The sequence below is a fragment of the Anoplophora glabripennis genome, unplaced genomic scaffold (genome assembly GCF_000390285.2).
Source record: "Anoplophora glabripennis isolate ALB-LARVAE unplaced genomic scaffold, Agla_2.0 scaffold49, whole genome shotgun sequence".
Taxonomy (NCBI): domain Eukaryota; kingdom Metazoa; phylum Arthropoda; class Insecta; order Coleoptera; family Cerambycidae; genus Anoplophora; species Anoplophora glabripennis.
In genome coordinates this window covers 1,293,002-1,311,215 of record NW_019417201.1, presented here as the reverse complement: position 1 = coordinate 1,311,215, position 18,214 = coordinate 1,293,002, and the positions used below count along the sequence as shown (strand labels likewise).

Genomic DNA, 18,214 nt, shown 5'->3' with positions numbered 1-18,214 from the left:
TTTTTATTTTTGAACGTACCTCGGACCACGGGGAATAGTCCCATCTTGTAGAATTGCACACCGAGTCGCATCTTTCTAACATGGGAGGTCTGGCCAGGACACTACAATGTTTTTCGTTGACGATTTCGCTGTAACTTGGCTTCTTGTACACCTTCATGCAGTCGTAGTGCACTTGACGGTATCTACAAATATTGACGGTTATTTATGGGGCATTTTACGCCAAATCGACCATTTTTAATCCCGACCCCTTTCGATTTGGCTGAAACTTTTTTATTGTTTTCTACTCCATTGAATACCTCTGAGAATTTTTTAAAATTTTTTCACACAACTTAAAAAAATTTATGAATTTTTGAAAAAAATTGTTTTTTTTTAAATAACTCAAAAATTGAGTTCTCAGGACAAAATTTTTGTCTTTAAATGTACTTTTTGAACAAAAATATATCAAAATTATCTGGATATATCTTCACTTTTTTTTTCAATTTTCGAAAAAAAAACGAAAATTACTCGATTACCATTTTTTTTTATTTTATAAAAAACTGACATTTTGAATAAATCCTCAAATTTTTTCAGTGGTGTTTTTTCGTTTTCTATTTTTTTTTATCGATTGAAAAAATAAAAATTTTTCAAATTTAGCCATTTTGAACATTTTTGAAAATGATATAGAATCCCAAAATTGAAAAAATATATATAAAAGAAATAATTGAAAGTAGTAAATATGAAAAAAAAATTCGTTTTTTTTAAAGTTAAGAAAAAAATAGATCATTTTGAATATTTTTTGTATTTTTTTGTCGAAAACTACATCCAAGAACAAAGAAAATGAACAAAAAAAGTTGTTATTTGGTCCATTTTTGGACGAACAGTGGGCTTTAAAGAAAGACATGCAACGCATTTTAACTCAAATATAACACGAGGTACTAAGTTGTTAAGCAATACACAATTCAGTTGGTATCTGGAATTAGACCGTGTCTGAGTGTTTTTTGCGTACCACTATTTCCTTTTCTTGAGGTGTTTTCCAGCAAGTGCGCGAATATTGGATTTGAAGGTGTCGTGTGTGCAAAGAAAATGGTGATGGACATTTTGAGCATATGTTGTAGTTTGTTTTGTACTTGTGTGTTTAAAAATTACTGAATTTTGCTTTTTGGTAAGTACCTAAATTATTTTTAATACGTATGATTATTTGGATGACGTGAATCTTTGGGTACTTTAACTACATATTTTTCAAATCCATAATTTGATTAAAAATTAAGTTCCTGTTTTAAGAGATTTATAATTACTAAAATTTAAGCACAACACTATCTTCGTACTACAAAATCGATACATTTTATTTTATTTATTTAAAAACTGGAAAACAATTGTCTTGAAATTTACTAAATGTTTCACAATAATAGTCGTTTACATTTTTTCCGTAGGACAAGTCTGACTAGTGGAATACTTCTTGCGCACTAGTGGAAAAGATTTATTCTGTGCACTAGTGCAAAGTTACATTTCGCGCACACACTGCTAGAAAGACAAGTTTACGATGCCGCTTCTTCAAAAAAGGCAAATTACAAATTTCTTTACACCAAAAAGTAATTTGAGTTTCAAACTAACCCTATTTTATGGAAAACCTGCGTTAGAATGGAGGAAAGTCTGTTGGATTAATTCATATTTAGACAAAATGTGCGATAAAATCGATAAAAACGTATTGCTGGTTGCCTATATGCTACAGAGCCCTCTTAAATTCGTAACTTTTCACTTACCCTTTGCCGCACGGCGAAGAACAGGGGCTTTTAGAAGCGATGTTCCAGGTAAGTTCGCAGTGAGTGTTGCACTCTTGCTTCTGTACAACGCTCTCGTCCATGGCATCGCAGTAGCCGTTGGGAACCTCGCCCCCTGTAGTGAGTTCCACGCAAACGGGTTTCCGGTACTGCTTGCCGTCGCATATCGAATTGCACTTCGACCACTGCTTCTGATAGAGCCTCCAGCCATAGCTAGAACCCAACCTAGAGTGTAATTCTCTGTACCTGATGTTACACGAGTCTTTGACACGAACTTACTACACAGACATGACACCTATTTCCTTAACACCAATGTTGCAATTTGCTTTATACAGGGTGCTCAGAAATCGCGTGGGTTATACACAGGGTGTAACTTTCAGGGGAGGGGCATTTTTTTTATAAAAGGTCAGTGTTTCACGTGTTTATGTGTCTTCATTGTTAAATTTCTTTGATATTATGAAAAAACATGTATACGGATCAAGAAAGATGAGCTTGGATAAGGCGTATGTTAGCTCCAATGGGTTTTTGAGGTTATACCAGCCTATTCAGCACGAAAATTACAAAAAAGGTTAAAAAAACGATGGTATTTGAGAAAACTTATGTTTCTAAAGGTCAAAGGTAGCCCCATTCAAAGTTATACCCTGCATTTTACACTGAAATTTTTTTATTACTGTACGTTCAAGAATTTTGAGTTCTGTCACACCCTGTATATATTGTTAGTTTTGAAAAATATCGAAAGACTTATCCGTGAAAGGTTCTTTTGATTTTTATAGAGGCAAGAGAGAAAAGGTACCACAATACGCCAATATACGGAGAAGTTCTAAATGTTCCCAATCGTTTGAGAAGCCTCTATCTTGACCGAGTCAAGCCGAAAATAGAAAATTTTGTTTGATCACAAAATTTTATGGGAAAAAGGAAAAATATTGATAGAGTTCACTTTCACCTGGAGAATAATTGAAGTAGTTTTATTTTTAACCTTAATATAGCCAACGTTTACAAAAAAAGATTGTCGTCATTACGTTTACGATTGATTAAAGCGTCAAATATTAAGGTACGCTCACTATATACGCTCTTCGTTATAAATTGCCTAGATTAAGGTTAATATAAAATAACATAAAGAGGAGTTGCGTATTTTTTGGCGAAGTTTTGTTTCGACAAACTACTGAAGCGAAATTTTGGTAATTAGCGTAGCCGCACCAAATTGCTGATTGTTAAGTTACGATATCTAACGATTAATAGTAGACGAAGAGACATTTTACCATTAAATACTGTTAAACGTACATCCAAAGCAATTTTGTTTTATGAAATACCTTCTTACATATCCACGGTAGCTACTCATACGATATCTTGAATACCTGATTACAAATATTAAATTACTATCGACGGTAAAGTAAAAATCGGTTAAGGGCCTTGTGAAAACCGAACACACATTATTTCACCTCGAAAAAAATTGAAGCGTGCAATAAATAAAATCAAAAACGACGTCTAACAATATGTATTCGGTTTCTCGGAGACCGAAACGTGAATAAGCCTCACCTGGGAGCTTCGTCTTTGTTTATAACGTATCGGTAGGTAATATGCGGCGCGGTGAGTTTACCCACCGATAAAACGGACAAAACTAGATCCTTTGTTAGTTTATGGTTCTTCGGGGTGGTTATCCACTCAACGGTAGCGTTAGTCCCACTATATTTGATAATCAAGGAACCGAAAATGACGTCCGTCTCGTGCGTTATGGCTATGTAGTTGCCGTTTAATATCGGAATACCGGTTTCTCCATCGATCAGAACTGAAAATGTGTACGTAAATTACCCGTGTCGGCGATGCTCAGAATGTAGGTACTTACCGAGATAATTTTCATCGTTCGCGTAGGGATACGGGTCTTGAGTGATGTTGATATTGGAACTGCCTTTAGGAATCCTTACGACCCTGTTGTAGCCGGACGTGTCAGCAGGTTTGTTGTACGTCCCGCTTATCTCTTGACAACGGCTGTTGTCCCCTCCACAAATACCGCAGTCGTCTAAAAATAGGTTTTATACAGGGTGTTTCGCATAAGAATCCCCCTACGTTCCCCTGCTCTGTTTCGGTTCTTACATTAAACACCCTGTATAACTGTTTTAAATCTACTTACCTAAGTCCATCTTGGACTCAAGTTTATTGTCACAACCGCCGGGCCTGCAATTTCCGTTAACGCAAATGTTAAAGCTGGTTAAACCGCATTTGGTGCCGTCTAACACCTTACTCTTAAGCAAGTAGTAGGCGTTGGAATCTTTCGGCCTGCAATATAATTTGCACATATCGTCTATTTGCTCTAAAAAGTACAAACATGAAATGGACGGGTTTCATGTTAACGTCGGATTTACAAACCTAATCCGTACTTTGGCACCCATTCCACGTTACTGGTTAAGTTCGGTAGGTTCTTGGTTATTCCATTAAACTCGGCACACTGAACTGCCCTGAAAAATTATAAAATGGGTTCTATATTTACAATTTTTGGCATAAGAATATAAATAATGTACATTAACAATTTATGGAACCCTCTAAAATGATACGCCCATGGAATTCACGGCACGCCTTTCTCGTTGCAGGAGTCTACATTGAAAATGAGTCACCGCCTATTATTTTTTTCAATGGACAATAACAAACATGGAAATGTAACTGAAATGAAAACATGTCAAAATTATAGAATGCAACTGAAATTGGTACTGTTAAATATTAAAAATTACTAAAAAAATCACTAGAATTTAGAATTGACCAATAGATTACAACCAATTCTATTGTCTCCAATATCTTGACCAATTTATTTAGTTCAAAATTGGTATAGTCTTCCCAGAGTCAGTTGAACATGTATAAAAACACCTAACAATGAAATTTAATGAGTTTTATAGGCATCCCTAAAACAGTTTTCTGCGAAAAAATAATATTAATTTATATATAATGTGTAGAAAATTTCTATTATTTGTTGATGGTAAATTTTGGTTATGACATCAAAAAACATTTACATTTTCATTAAAATATATTACTGCTCGCCAAGGACCAACGGAAAAGTACGAACATATCCAGCAAAGGATGAGGGAAGGTTGTTAGTTTAGGTTAGAAAAGTTATTAAATAAAAATTATCAACAATGAAATAATTCCGCATTGCTGCACTGCACTGCTAGGCAATTTGTCAACAACTGAAATTTATGGCCCAGTCGCCCAGTGCGGCTGTGTTTATGCGCCGTTTGTCCACGCGTGCATTCTTCAACTGGTCATATACATTCGATCAGACCTGTATATGGGTATGGCTAAATAAATATGGGAACAAGTCTTTCAAATATTTCAATGCCGAGTTGCTGTGAAGCGACCGAACCTGGTACATACTACCTAGCTCTTTGGTCTTCAATTGAGATCGGAAAGACTATAATTGCAAAAGACGTTTAAGTCGCTACTGAAAAGTAAATATGAAAAAAATAACTACCTGAAATCATCCGTTCCCGATTCACAGTCCATGGTATTGCAAGAAGCGTATCTAACGTTTTCCCCTATACAATAATTTCCTCCATTCACTGGCTCGGGTGAATCGCAATACCTTTGCGAGGTCTGGATGCCTCCCCCACACGTCCTACTACAAGGCCCCCAGCTGGAAACAAGTTTATTATAAAAATATAGACCACGATTATAGTAATTTTCTATGAATAGGAAAAATTAGTGACCGTTTTGTGATGACGGAGTTTTAAAAACACTTACTCTTGCCAAGGGCCCCATCCCCCGTCGATCGGTATAAAATGTTGTCTATTCTCCGGTATACACTGTCTCCGGAAACACCAGCTTCGATCCCCGCATTTGGTACCCTCCGCCCAAGGGGACCACTGCGTCTTGCAGCCCTCTTTGCCGATGTCCGTAGTACACCACAGCTGCCCGCAAGGGGGCTAGAAAAATAGTAACGGTTAATTTATTTTAATTTAGGACCGAACGTCTGTCTAAAACTTACTTGGAAGGGACAGACTTTCGATTCGGGGCCAAATTCTAATTCGCATTGACGATCAACCTCAAATTTATCCCCAGGTAGTATTTTCGTGTGACTAGAGGTTATCAAGTCTTTGTCGGGCGGATTGTTCAGGCACTTCGCCTTCCTAGAACTAACGAAAAAGAAAATACATATTTGGTGTTCCGTATATGAGACATATCCACAAACTAAGAGCACTTTTGTTTTCGACAAAGTTGGCAGCACTACTTTCAAGGCCAAGGTGTTGGGAGCAGAACACGTGCTCTTTTGTTTCAGTCAGTTGAGAACTGTTGTTGTAGTGGCGTGTTAAACTGAGTGTCGCTATGCCCAATCCCGCCAGCTGTGAGATGAGAAGCATGATCCAGTTTTTTCTAGTAAAGGGAAAGGCGCCGTTTCAGATTTTTAACGAAATCAAAACTGTTTATGCAGATGGTGTGATGAATCGTACTGATGTGTACAAGTGGTGTTGTGAGTATAAAGCTGGCAGAACAAATGTTCACGATGAACAAAAGAGAAAAATCATTACAACTGTGTTTTGGGAACATAAAGGGATTCTTCTCGTTGACTTTTGCCCCACGGGGAAACAATTAATGCTGTGCGGTACTGTGAAACCACGAAAACACTACAGAGGGCCATACAGAACGAGAGAAGGGGAATGTTAACGAAGGGAGTGTGCTTGTTGCATGACAATGCACGTCCCTACAAAACAATTCTTGGATTCACTCGATTAGAACATCAACTGACCGGCTCACAGCCCTGACCTGGCACTCTCTGATTTTCATCGTTTCTCTTTGAAGGTGTTTATAGGTGGAGAAAGGTTTTCTACCGATGATGAATATGTATATTTTTCATGAGTATACCGCCGTTTCGATTTTAAAAAAAATTGAGTCCTCTTTGTAGATATGCCTTGTACATGGATCTCCAGATTTGATTAATTAATATTTGTGTATAAATATGTAAAACGTTTAATTTCGGTTTGTATTTCTAAGAAAATGATAATATCTTTCATTTTATTCAAAAACTAATTATTAACATAACTATGAAAAGTAAGAAAGTCTTTGGAGTACCAATTTTTAAGCTTCTTAAAGATAGCAACCCCGTAAAAAATTTAAAATAGTTGCGTTAACCATATATTTATTCTCTGAGTTTAAAATTGTATTTTTATATTTTTATTCACATATTTTAAATTTTTTCAATACCACTGATTCGCAGATTTATGTACTAAAATATTGAGACACCATGTATTTACTTTTTTAACAATTTAAGCTTTTATTTTATTATAAACGTTAAACACCCATGATTGATGGTATTTTATAAATGTGCAGGTGTATTAAAGAGTCTACTAACAAAAACGGTACTGAAGAATTTACACGCCCAATATTGTGATTTATTGGCACTTCCCCGATGTTACATTCAATTAAACTTAATTAATACCTCTTTCATTATTTGACACGTGCCTCTTTATTTGCAAGTAAGAAATCGCTTATTTATAAACGAAAGTCTTGACTGCGGTAAAACTGGGGAGTAACGAATAGCAAATTCAATCACTCCCGTCTGATTGCCCTGCCACAACGAATATGTTCCAGTCAAACATTTTAATTGGTTATTTACTATAAAATTTGATCTTATCTCATTTCGACGTAATCAATCATTTCAAACTGGCCATTAAATTAACAATCAAAGCCTTTATTACACCATTAAGTATTGCTTATAAGGTCGTTCGGTTCGCGGAGAAAAACCTGAATTTTTTGCAATGTAATAATCTATAATAAAGGCACTATTAGTAGGATGTGGTACGGTATACTTTTTTATTGCAGCTAATTGACATCGTTTTGCGTCTAATTATTGTAGAAATTGTAAAAATCTGGGTCGCTATGGAGCTGCTTTAAAAGGCATTGCTGGACATTCCTCGGTAATGCCCAGGTGGCTTAACAGCGTAGTTAGTTCCTTCTTTATGTGTCAGTAGTGTTCGAGAAAACTGACATTCTTCGGTTTAAATAAGGTAATTAAAATTCTCGCAAGATCTCGCAACTTGATGAAACAATTCCATTTGAGGGAGAGAGAGGAAACTAGCGAATCTAGCACTTCATGTGCAGTGTTTTCGAATCATTTGATACAATAAATTGAGGAGAGGTCATTTAGGCCAAAAAGCCTTAACGAGATAGAGGCCTAAAGTGATCGGTTTTCGAGACACAGACCTAAAACAATTTTAAAACTGTTAATTTCGTAATAAAAAATTATAGTCCTCTGCCCCCACACTGAAAAAGGAGTTGAAAAGATGGCCTAGCCCCATGATAGAAGCCGGAGAAACCACAAGATCAATGTCGGACTTATTGCACGTGGCGCCCAACGTGGGGCACCTCTAGACGGAGTGTATGTTTAGGAAATGCGTAACTCCTTACTGCAGTGACACTTCTATTATGAGACCCCCATATGAAACTTTCAGAAAGATTCTACAAACCGGGACATGTGGAACTATGCGTTGGACGAAACCCTACAACCACCTTCAAGGAAAGTTCTGACCGAGAAAAACCCAGTGGTGCCCATAATCGACAAATGTTACTGAAGTATCGAAGGTGACCCTAAACAAGGATCTAGAGAGGGTTTTATAGCAAATAGACAACCAGCAATACTTGTTTATAGATTTTATTACACAGTTTGTCTAAACATGAATTAATCCACAAACAACAGACTTTCCTCCATTCTAACGCAGATTTTCTATAAAATGGAGTTAATTTGAAACTCAAATAACTTTTTGCTGTAGAGAAGTTTGTAATTTACTTGTTCAAAAGCGGCAAATTACAAATTTCGTTACACCGAAAAGTAATTTGAGTTTCATACAAACTCCATTTTATAGAAAATCTGCGTTAGAATGGAGGAAAGTCTGTTATTTGTGCATTAATTCATATTTAGAGAAACTGTGTAATAAAATCTATAAAAATGTATTGCTGGTTGCCTATTTGTTATAGAGCCCTCTTAACAAAGGAAATTGCAACACTATCGAAGAACCTAACCTCACACTTTTGGGAAAATTCCTTTGACAAAATAGTATATGCCTAACAATAGTATTACTATTTATCATTGCAAAACCACTAAATTGTATCAAAAAATAAAACATTTTTAAAAAATTTTTTGTAAAGTTCAACTTACTCTAAAAATTCCGTGACGATGTGTCTGGAACAAGGAGACCACATAAAGGGCTTGGTGTCGTTTTTCAACATCTTATTCATGATATTGTTCTGCTTCTTCCCTTTGTTGTACTGTTCGCACTTCCTGTCTTCATCGTGGGGCATACTGTAAATATATAATTAATAGAACCAATCGTCATCTCGCCGTTCTTTTTTACCTTAAGACATGTCCGAGCTCATGAGCTATCGTGTAGGACGAAGCGAGCCCCTTATCTTTAACGATGGCGCAACTCGACGGTCGACACATAGATCCCACTTCTGCCACCCCTAGTGTGTTGCACAGGTTAGCTGTCGAGTTCTTACATATGGTGTTCCTGTAACAGGGGCAGATTTATAAAAAAAAAAAAGTCGGATGATATTTTGTTTAGTTTACAACTTTGCTGTGGATGAATCGATGCCAATGCTCTACTCCACTTAGGTCATCCGACTTGAAGACGTAGAGTGGTCTACTAAGGACTAGGGCACATATCTAAAATTAGGCCTTCTAGATATATACTTACGAATTCCATGGCTGGCTGCGATTTGATTTGAAATTAAAGTTTAATGGAAAAGAAGTTTTGGGAAAATATTTTTTTTTTAATTGAGACTATAATATCCCTTTCAGTTTAAAAATCTAGGAGGCTTTGAGAATGCCTGAAAAATTATCGATCCTACTGGGGCAAAAAATACCTACAGATTTTGTCGGTGGAGTATTGTAACACTCTGTATATTTATAATCTAATACAGTGAAATAAGTTAGTAGACATTTTATTGCAGTTTCTGACGGGGAACGGTATATAGAAAAAAGTAACTCAAAAGAAGTGACGCTAAGTTGGCAAGTTGCAAATTAAGTGGCAAATTTATGTGTTTATTCCCTTTTTTTACTGCCCACGAAAGTAGGCAAATAAATTACCTACAATTTTGTTAACTGTAAAATAACAAAAACAAACAAAATTATAAACAAATTGTCACAGGGTCAGGCAAAAGCCGCTCGGGAATTCGCTCTTTTTGCATTAAATAAAGCTTATTTTTACGGTAATTAAAAAAAAAGAGAAATCACCTACACCTCTTTGTTCCTAAGACAGCTTTTTTTATATAACGTTAATTAATAATTAACTATTTAACGTATGGGACGGGGATTTTATAGACAATTAAAGAAAGGGTTAAACTTTTATTTTCAGAAAGTTTTACATTGATTGTTCATGTAATAAACGCGGTAGCAGCATGTTAATGAACGACCTTTAGGCCGGAGGAGCGCCAGGCCCGCGCATGCGCTTGAATGTCGCCCTCGTCGCGTGCGAGATTTCTGACTTGAATATTTCAAATTCGGTTACTTCCCCGTCAAGTGCAAAAAAATTTCTACTAATAATTTTTTCAAGTTTGCAGGTTTTATGTTCTAATTCGACTGGAGTATAAGTTCAGTGATCTAATTTATAGAAACAAAAAAATATTCAATACCTTGTTAGTAGTACAGCAACGTCGTGGGTCTTCTGCCAGATATTGTTCTGTTGCCACTCGCAAAATTTCCTCAACATATCTGAAATGTAAAAATAAGTAGAAAGGAATTAAAAATTGTTAGAGAAACTTTAGTTTTAGTGAGCATAGAAATATATAAATACCTACCCACCTTGAGAATTACTATTAGCGAAGTCGTTATTCTTTAACACAGCGATTTTCACCACTGCGATTGAAATTGCGTTTCCTATTGTTGCATCTTTGTAGATTAGTGATACCTGCCAATTACAAAACATTAATTTACATTAAGCATTTTTATTTTTATAATGGGGTTTGTTATTTTTTAAATTTTTATTTCCAAAAAATGTTTGTCTAAAATATTTAACACGTATTTTGTCATTTTTGGCGGATTGAAATACGTCATTTAGAATTTTTGCGAAAGTTTGGACATTTGAACAACAAAGTGAAGCACCTATTTTGTGTCTTGATACAAAGATACTTCTGTGAATTAACTCGGTTCGTTGACGCATGACGTCACGTGGAGAGTAATTCAAGTGGTATCCAATAAATAAAAACAGTAAAATAAAATAAAATAAAAAAAATAGAATAAAAAAGTAATAAAATAAAATTTAAAAAAAATATAGAAAAAAATAAAATGAAAAAAAATTGACTAAATTCGTATTTTTTTTTATAAATAATGGCTAGAGAAAAAGTAAAAGGATTTTAAAATTCAAAGTTTATATTTTTAAGAACAATATTATAAAATAAATAAATAATAAAATATTCAAAAATTAACATCGATTTTTCCCGATATTCTGAATATATAGGCATTTTTTATTTTTGACTGCTAAATTAATGTTTATTTTGTTTTGTATAAAAATACTAATTTAAACAATATTATCCATAAATATTAAAAAAAACGGTGGTGCGAATTCGCACTAGTGTGACTTTTGAGGCTTAAAAAACATAATTCCACTTACGTGAGACATCAACGTTAAAATATAATGATGGAGATCGTCGTCCCTTACGTGGTACTTGACCATACTTTCGTCCGCCACCACCAGGACCTTCACGAAGTACTCCTGACTGGTTTTGGCGTAGCTGCCCCATTCGATCTCGCGAGTCGCCCTGGATAGTTCGTCCAAAATTGAATAATCCTTATCCGTGTCGATATCGCAAGTCTCGATATAGGCAGTCTTAGTTTCTTCGTCGACTACTATTTCTCTTTTCTTCCGTATGTGGTCTCGATGGCGTTCCACTATCTCGTAGTCGTCCTCGATGATGGTCCGGTTTTCTACAAGTAAAATAGGAGAATCAATAAGGTTTTGGTGTCACCAAGCATATACGTATACAATTGCAAAACCTTGGAAAGCGAGACTAATTTAAAAAAAGGTAGTCAAGGATAACAGGGATTACGTGTAAATTTCACTAATAGTCGTGTAATAACAGAAAAAGTTATGGAATATTAGAAAATTTAATCGTAAAAAATGCAAACAAGTTAATAATGATTTGAGTACAAAGTAGGTACACCAAAATATTTCGTATGTTCTTTACAGTGTGCTAAAACTAAAACACTGGTCTGCGGTGTTGCCACCACCCTACAGGGTGTTAAATAATAGCGCAACAATCCTGACAAACTGAAAATTTCAATAAGTGATTAAAGTAGTACGTTTTTTTCTTGTGAAAATTTTGTTCCATGGTGAAAAACGGCACTTTATTGAAGAGTAAGATGTAATATTATTTTCACTACAAAAAAATATGTTATAAATTCGATAATAAACAATTTACTTCACGCACGCACAAGTGCTTGTCGTTTTTGTGATGTGTTAAAAATTTTAAAATAAATAATGTAGGCTACATTGAATTAGGTAAATCAATAAATAATGAAAATATGTCGGTGCACAAGGAACACTAGCGACCCTAGCGGTAAAAACTATAAGTAATTTCTACTATTACATTGACAAATGTCAATTTTCGCGTACGAGTTCGTGCTCCTTTTCTAGTCTCCCTGTGTCCAACCTTCATTATTTTAGATATATTGCTCAACAATGAAAACGCGTTGTTCTTTCCTGTAGCGCATTTTTAATAACCCTGAACTGTCACCTGTCACGCTGTCTTTTTTTTTCATTGGCAACACTTTACCGCACAAATAGCACGATATTCTAATCGTGAGTAAATTTTAGGACAACCGATATAAAAGATATACAGGGTGATTCACTTTTTATGATTAGGACTTTAACCATCGATAGATCTCGTCAAAGTAATGTCATTTTGAAGTATACACTTTTTCTTCCAAAGGCTCTTGAAAAAAACATTTTTTTTTTGTTTTTATTTATTTTTTCTAAAACCATGAAAGTCACTTGTTTTATATTTAGTATGAAGTGTACGACTAAAAAACTCAATTTTACAAATTACTGTGAAAATAGATCAATCATAAGCGTCCGTAAGGGGTTCTGATAACCCCTATTTTTAATATAATTTTTACGCCATTAGAAATTTTTCAAAATGTATACATTTTTTTACATTGCGGTTTATTCTACAGCAAGAAGGTCTCTTACTATTTTTAAATCAAATGCTTGGTTTTTGAGAAAAATGGCTTCTTATGTGTATATGTGAAATGATGAATTCAAACAAAAAAAATTTAAATATTTTACTCAACGACTTACGATTACTATTAACGAGAAATATGTGGATTCAGATGGATGGTGCTCCAGCTCATTATGGTCTTCAAATTAGGCTCAGGGAGCACTATCCGCATCGTTGAATCTGGCGTATTTTGGAAATGAATCATGCAGAACCTGATACCAGTCCCATTGCTTGACCGTCACGATCGCCAGATCTAAATCCCATGGATTATTTCGTTTGGGGATATATTAAAGAAAGTGTGTACTCTTGAAAGGTTAAGAAGAAGAATTGAAAATAATTGCGAAACTCTTAAAGACAATGTAAATTATCATAATACTCGACAGACTAGTTATTTGCGACCGCCTCGTTTTCGACTAAATCTATCATCCAGAAATGCACCTCAGCTAAATCTTTACAATGTTTTACCTGATGCCGTAAAAGAGTTAAACTCTTGTAAATTTAAATCAAGTATCAGGAAATATCTTCTCGAAAATTGTTTTTATTCGGCGCAGGAGTATCTGAGTGCTACCACCAGGATTTTAAATTTTTAATTATTTTTTGTCTTGATTATTTTAATTGTACTTTTGTCGTTATGTATGTTTTGTTACTCTGTTATTTTTTGTTTTATACATATTGTCCATTATTATTTTTTTTTACTATTGCTATATGTTTGTCTTACTACAATTGTACCTCTTTGTATAAAAAGTAGTTAATAAATTTATCTATATATAATACCAATATGATTAGGAGAGCAGTACAAAGCTTAATTAGGCGATGTAAAAAATACATTTAGGTTCGAGGACAACATTTCGAACATTTGTTGTGATACTTTTTCTTTTGTTCCCTATTGTTAATTGTTATTTCTCTTTGTTTCTCAATATTAAATATTTTATTCTATGTTAAGTACTTTGAAATACTTAATCATTTCACATGTACACATAAGAAGCCATTTTTCTTAAAAACCCAGCATTTTATTTAAAAATCGTAAGAAGCCTTATTGCTGTAGAATAAATCAAAATGTAAAAAAATATATTCATTTTGAAAATTTTCCAGTGGCGTGGAAATTATATTAAAAATAGGGGTTATCAGAACCCCTTACGGACGCCTATGATTGATCTATTTTCACAATAATTTGTAAAATCGAAAGAGCTTTTCATTTGTATACTTCATAGTAAATATAAAACAAATGGCTTTCATAGTTTTAGAAAAAATAAATAAAAACCACAAAAAAAATGTTTTTCAAGAGCTTATATCTCTAAAAGGAAGCCTTAGGAAAAAAAGTGTATATGTACAGGGTGGTTGATTTTCGATAGTTTTATAGGGTATAGCCAAAACGGTGATAGATACAGAAAATCTGATATCGATGTCCCGTCCTCTTTTTTTGAGTTTACTTCGCTGGTAACAAAAGGTCTTGGCTAACTTGATTAGTTTTAGATATACAGGGTTTTTTTGAAAAATGGCCCATTTACATTAACCTCTCTATCTCCGTTGTCATTCAATTTAGAAGAAAAAAGTGTGCACATTATTTGTTCTATTTTTTATTAGGAAGCCATTGGCGTACTCAGATTTTTTACAAATCGCACAGTTTCTCCGATATTGCATAAACATAGGTTTTTTTAAATAGAACACCCTGTATTTGGCCATCCCGTTGAGTAGCATTTTTTTTTACCTTTTCAGCTATATATAATAATAGATACTTTTTATTTGCCTAAATGAAGAAAAATGCAAAAATGTAGATATAGATATTTTTTCAGTTGGCCATGTTATTTATTTATTCGTCTTTTGTTGTTTAATATTGACAGTTAGTTTATTTTTGACTGATTGAAAGCTTGTTAAACGTCTATTACTTGGTTTTAATTTTGAAAAGTATAAAAATGGTGTACGAAAATCTTCACAAAGTTCAAATGTTAGAGTGTTACATTGAAAGTGAAAAAAATAGTGACACAGCTTTAAACTTATATTTGGAGAGATACCCAGAGCGTCATCAGCCAGAAAAGAGAATTTTTAGCCGACTCTATGATAATTTGTGTGAGTTTGGTTCTTTTCAAAAACCGAGAGCTAAATCTTATAATATACAGAATAGAGAAGATGATGAAATCAATACTTTAGCTTTTGTTGTCGCAAATCCCAACGTATCCAGCAGAGAAATTCAAAGAACGATAGGAATTGGTAAATTCAAAGCATTGAGAATTTTAAAAAAACACAAGTTTCGACCATATACTATAAGAAAAGTCCACCATTTGCATCCAGGAGATGAAGAGAGACGCATCATTTTCTGCCAATGGTTTTTGCAGCAAACTCATGTATACCCCAATTTTTTTCAAAATGTTATTTGGACCGACGAGGCTTTTATAAGCAGCGAAGGTATATTCAACCGGCATAATGCGCGTTATTGGTCAGATGTTAATCCTCACCAAACTGTGGCCAGAATTCAACAAGGGCGATTTGGTTTTCATGTATGGGTAGCTCTCTTCCACAATAGAGTGTTAGCTTACGAAATGTACGATGAAAACCTTAACGCTCAGAGATATGTGAGAATTTTACAAGAAAATATTATTGAACTGCTGGACGATATGTCACTAGCTCAACGATATAATATGTTCTTTCAGCATGATGGTGCGCCTCCACATAATTCCCACATAGTTAGAGAATTATTAAATCATAATTTCGGGGACAATTGGATCGGTACGTACGGACCAAACAGGTGGCCGCCTAGGTCACCAGACCTAACCCCTATAGACTTTTATTTTTGGGGGGATGTTAAAGACAAAATTTATAAGTATAGAGCTAATAATGTCGAGGAGCTAAGGGAACATTTTGAAAACTATATTCAGCGGGTGTCAAATATTCACATTTACAATGCGACCCGTTCCATTGCCAAACGTTGTCAGTTATGTATCAACGAAAATGGCCGACAATTCGAGCACTTGCTGTGACTTTGTTATGTCATTTTTGTTTTATTGTTGTTTCTCTCATTTTATAGTTGTTATTTTTGTTTAGTTTATGTTTAGATAATAGTTATAAGTGTACCTATAATTAAACCTATTAAGTAAAGATAAATGGATAATCTAATTTATTTTTTTTTTAATCTTTTAGTCTAAGTTAGGTGCTTAACATAAAAATAATAATAGAAAACGAAGAGACCAATACTAAATATAACAATAAATAACATGGCCAACTGAAAAAATATCTATATCTATACATTTTTGCATTTTTCTTCATTTAGGCAAATAAAAAGTATCTATTATTATATATGGCTGAAAAGGTAAAAAAAAATGCTACTCAACGGGATGGCCAAATACAGGGTGTTCTATTTAAAAAAATTTATGTTTATGCAATATCGGAGAAACTGTGCGATCTGTAAAAAATCTGAGTACGCCAATTGCTTCCTAATAAAAAATAGAACAAATAATGTGCACACTTTTTTCTTCTAAATTGAATGACATCGGAGATAGAGAGGTTAATGTAAATGGACCATTTTTCAAAAAAACCCTGTATATCTAAAACTAATCAAGTTAGCCAAGTTCTCTTGGGACAAGCGAAGTAAACTCAAAAAAAAGAGGACGGGACATCGATATCAGATTTTTTGTATCTATCACCGTTTTGACTGTACCCTATAAAACTATCGAAAATCAACCACCCTGTACATCAAAATGACATTACTTTGACGAGATATATCGATGGTTAAAGTCCTAATCATAAATAGTGAATCACCCTGTATAGCTTTCTTGATAGATTTAGATACGTTAACTAGTGCGAAGTTATATCAACAGAATTATTGAAAAATCCCAGGCTATGAACATTTTTCTCGATTTTGTGACTCAAGAAACAACAAACGATTTCTTCGCGAAACCATACGAGATCACCACGATGACCATTAATCATTCCAGTTGGTTGTAGGTAATGCATTAAATAAAAATGACGGGATATTCTCACGGTACCCGTCGAAAATAAATACCCACCAAAGGCGATGCAATTTAATTCTTCCCATTTCAGCACGTTTGCGCGGCAGACGATTTTAATGTAAAAAACAACAGTCACGTACCCACACGGGTAATGCTAGGTACGTTACACGTAAATTGGTGTGCGAGGTAATTTTAGGATTTGACTTATCCGCCGCAATTATTAAGGTAACGCACCGGGTGACTCACGGGCACCGTAAGATTTTGCTTACCTCAATAGAGATGCGCGGGGAAAGCTCAACGGGAAGTGAAGCGCTGAAATAATGGAGGAGAGTGGGGTGAAACTGCGGGATTTAATTGGTTTTAGTTAAATTTTGTAGAAAATTACAATTATTTGTTTCTTTAATTGATACACTGAAAAAAGCGCGTAAACAGAAACACATCACTACTAGACCAGGGTCGGTAATTTTTGAAACGAAAAAAAATTATAGTAGGATGAAACCCATTGGAAAGGGAAGAGAATATAACAGAAATTAAAGGAAAAATAATTTACGGGCGATCTAAGGTAGGGAAGGGGAAGGGGTTGAGATTTTAAGGGTAAAAAACGGTTTCCCTTGATTTCCGGAAAAACTACAAGTCTTATGGAAAAAAGTTAAATAGCAAAGTTGTAGGTAATAAAAAGATCTACAACTTTTGTATATACACTTTTTTCACATAACCTCAAAATGTATGTGAAAAATTCAAATAAGCAAGTTTTTGGTTTTTTATTTTTATCTTTTACAAACAAATTTTTTTTCACGAAATTTGGTGAAAACTTATCTATTTATGTCCGAAACACGCTGTAATTTTTTTGATTTGAAATATTTATTATTTCACCTTATTTTTACTTAATATCGAAAAAGCACCCTAACTTTCAATCGAAAATTCTCACGTCAAAATATCTGCTTTTTTGAAAACATCGGTGGGCTTTTTCTTCGCTGAAATCTCTACTTTCTGATGGTGTAAAAAAATATACATCACTATGGTAAGTTTTCTCAGGAAATGCAAAGAAACGAAAGAAGATTCTACAACTTTCTCAAAATATTGTAGATGTCTTATTAAATATTAACTTTATTAACTTATTTGGTTGTTAATTATAATAGTATATTTCGACTTGTAATTTTTTTGTTTATCAATGTAACATGGAATCTTACGTTTTTCGAGTAATTAAAGTGTAAATTTTAATAAATAGCTCAAAATTGTACATAATGATTAGAAAAAAAATTTCGGATTCTAGTTCGTTTCTTTGCATTTCCTGAGAAAACTTACCATAGTAATGTATAT

At 34.1% G+C, this 18,214-nt stretch overlaps 1 protein-coding gene across 2 annotated transcripts in view; it reads right to left on the bottom strand.

Moving 5' to 3' along the window:
* LOC108903867 (A disintegrin and metalloproteinase with thrombospondin motifs 9) overlaps positions 1-18,214 on the bottom strand; it is a 317,588-nt gene that overhangs the window by 11,758 nt on the left and 287,616 nt on the right. For both annotated transcript variants that reach the window (XM_018706198.1, XM_018706199.1), the window contains exons 8-21: positions 11,345-11,658; positions 10,537-10,642; positions 10,368-10,446; positions 9,089-9,244; positions 8,893-9,036; positions 5,728-5,875; positions 5,484-5,665; positions 5,215-5,376; positions 4,122-4,210; positions 3,886-4,065; positions 3,601-3,774; positions 3,294-3,543; positions 1,740-1,970; positions 20-182 (exon numbers count right to left, since the gene is read on the bottom strand). In XM_018706198.1, the coding sequence (XP_018561714.1) occupies positions 20-182; positions 1,740-1,970; positions 3,294-3,543; positions 3,601-3,774; positions 3,886-4,065; positions 4,122-4,210; positions 5,215-5,376; positions 5,484-5,665; positions 5,728-5,875; positions 8,893-9,036; positions 9,089-9,244; positions 10,368-10,446; positions 10,537-10,642; positions 11,345-11,658 (2,378 nt within the window). The remainder of the gene's footprint in view (positions 1-19; positions 183-1,739; positions 1,971-3,293; positions 3,544-3,600; positions 3,775-3,885; positions 4,066-4,121; positions 4,211-5,214; positions 5,377-5,483; positions 5,666-5,727; positions 5,876-8,892; positions 9,037-9,088; positions 9,245-10,367; positions 10,447-10,536; positions 10,643-11,344; positions 11,659-18,214) is intronic.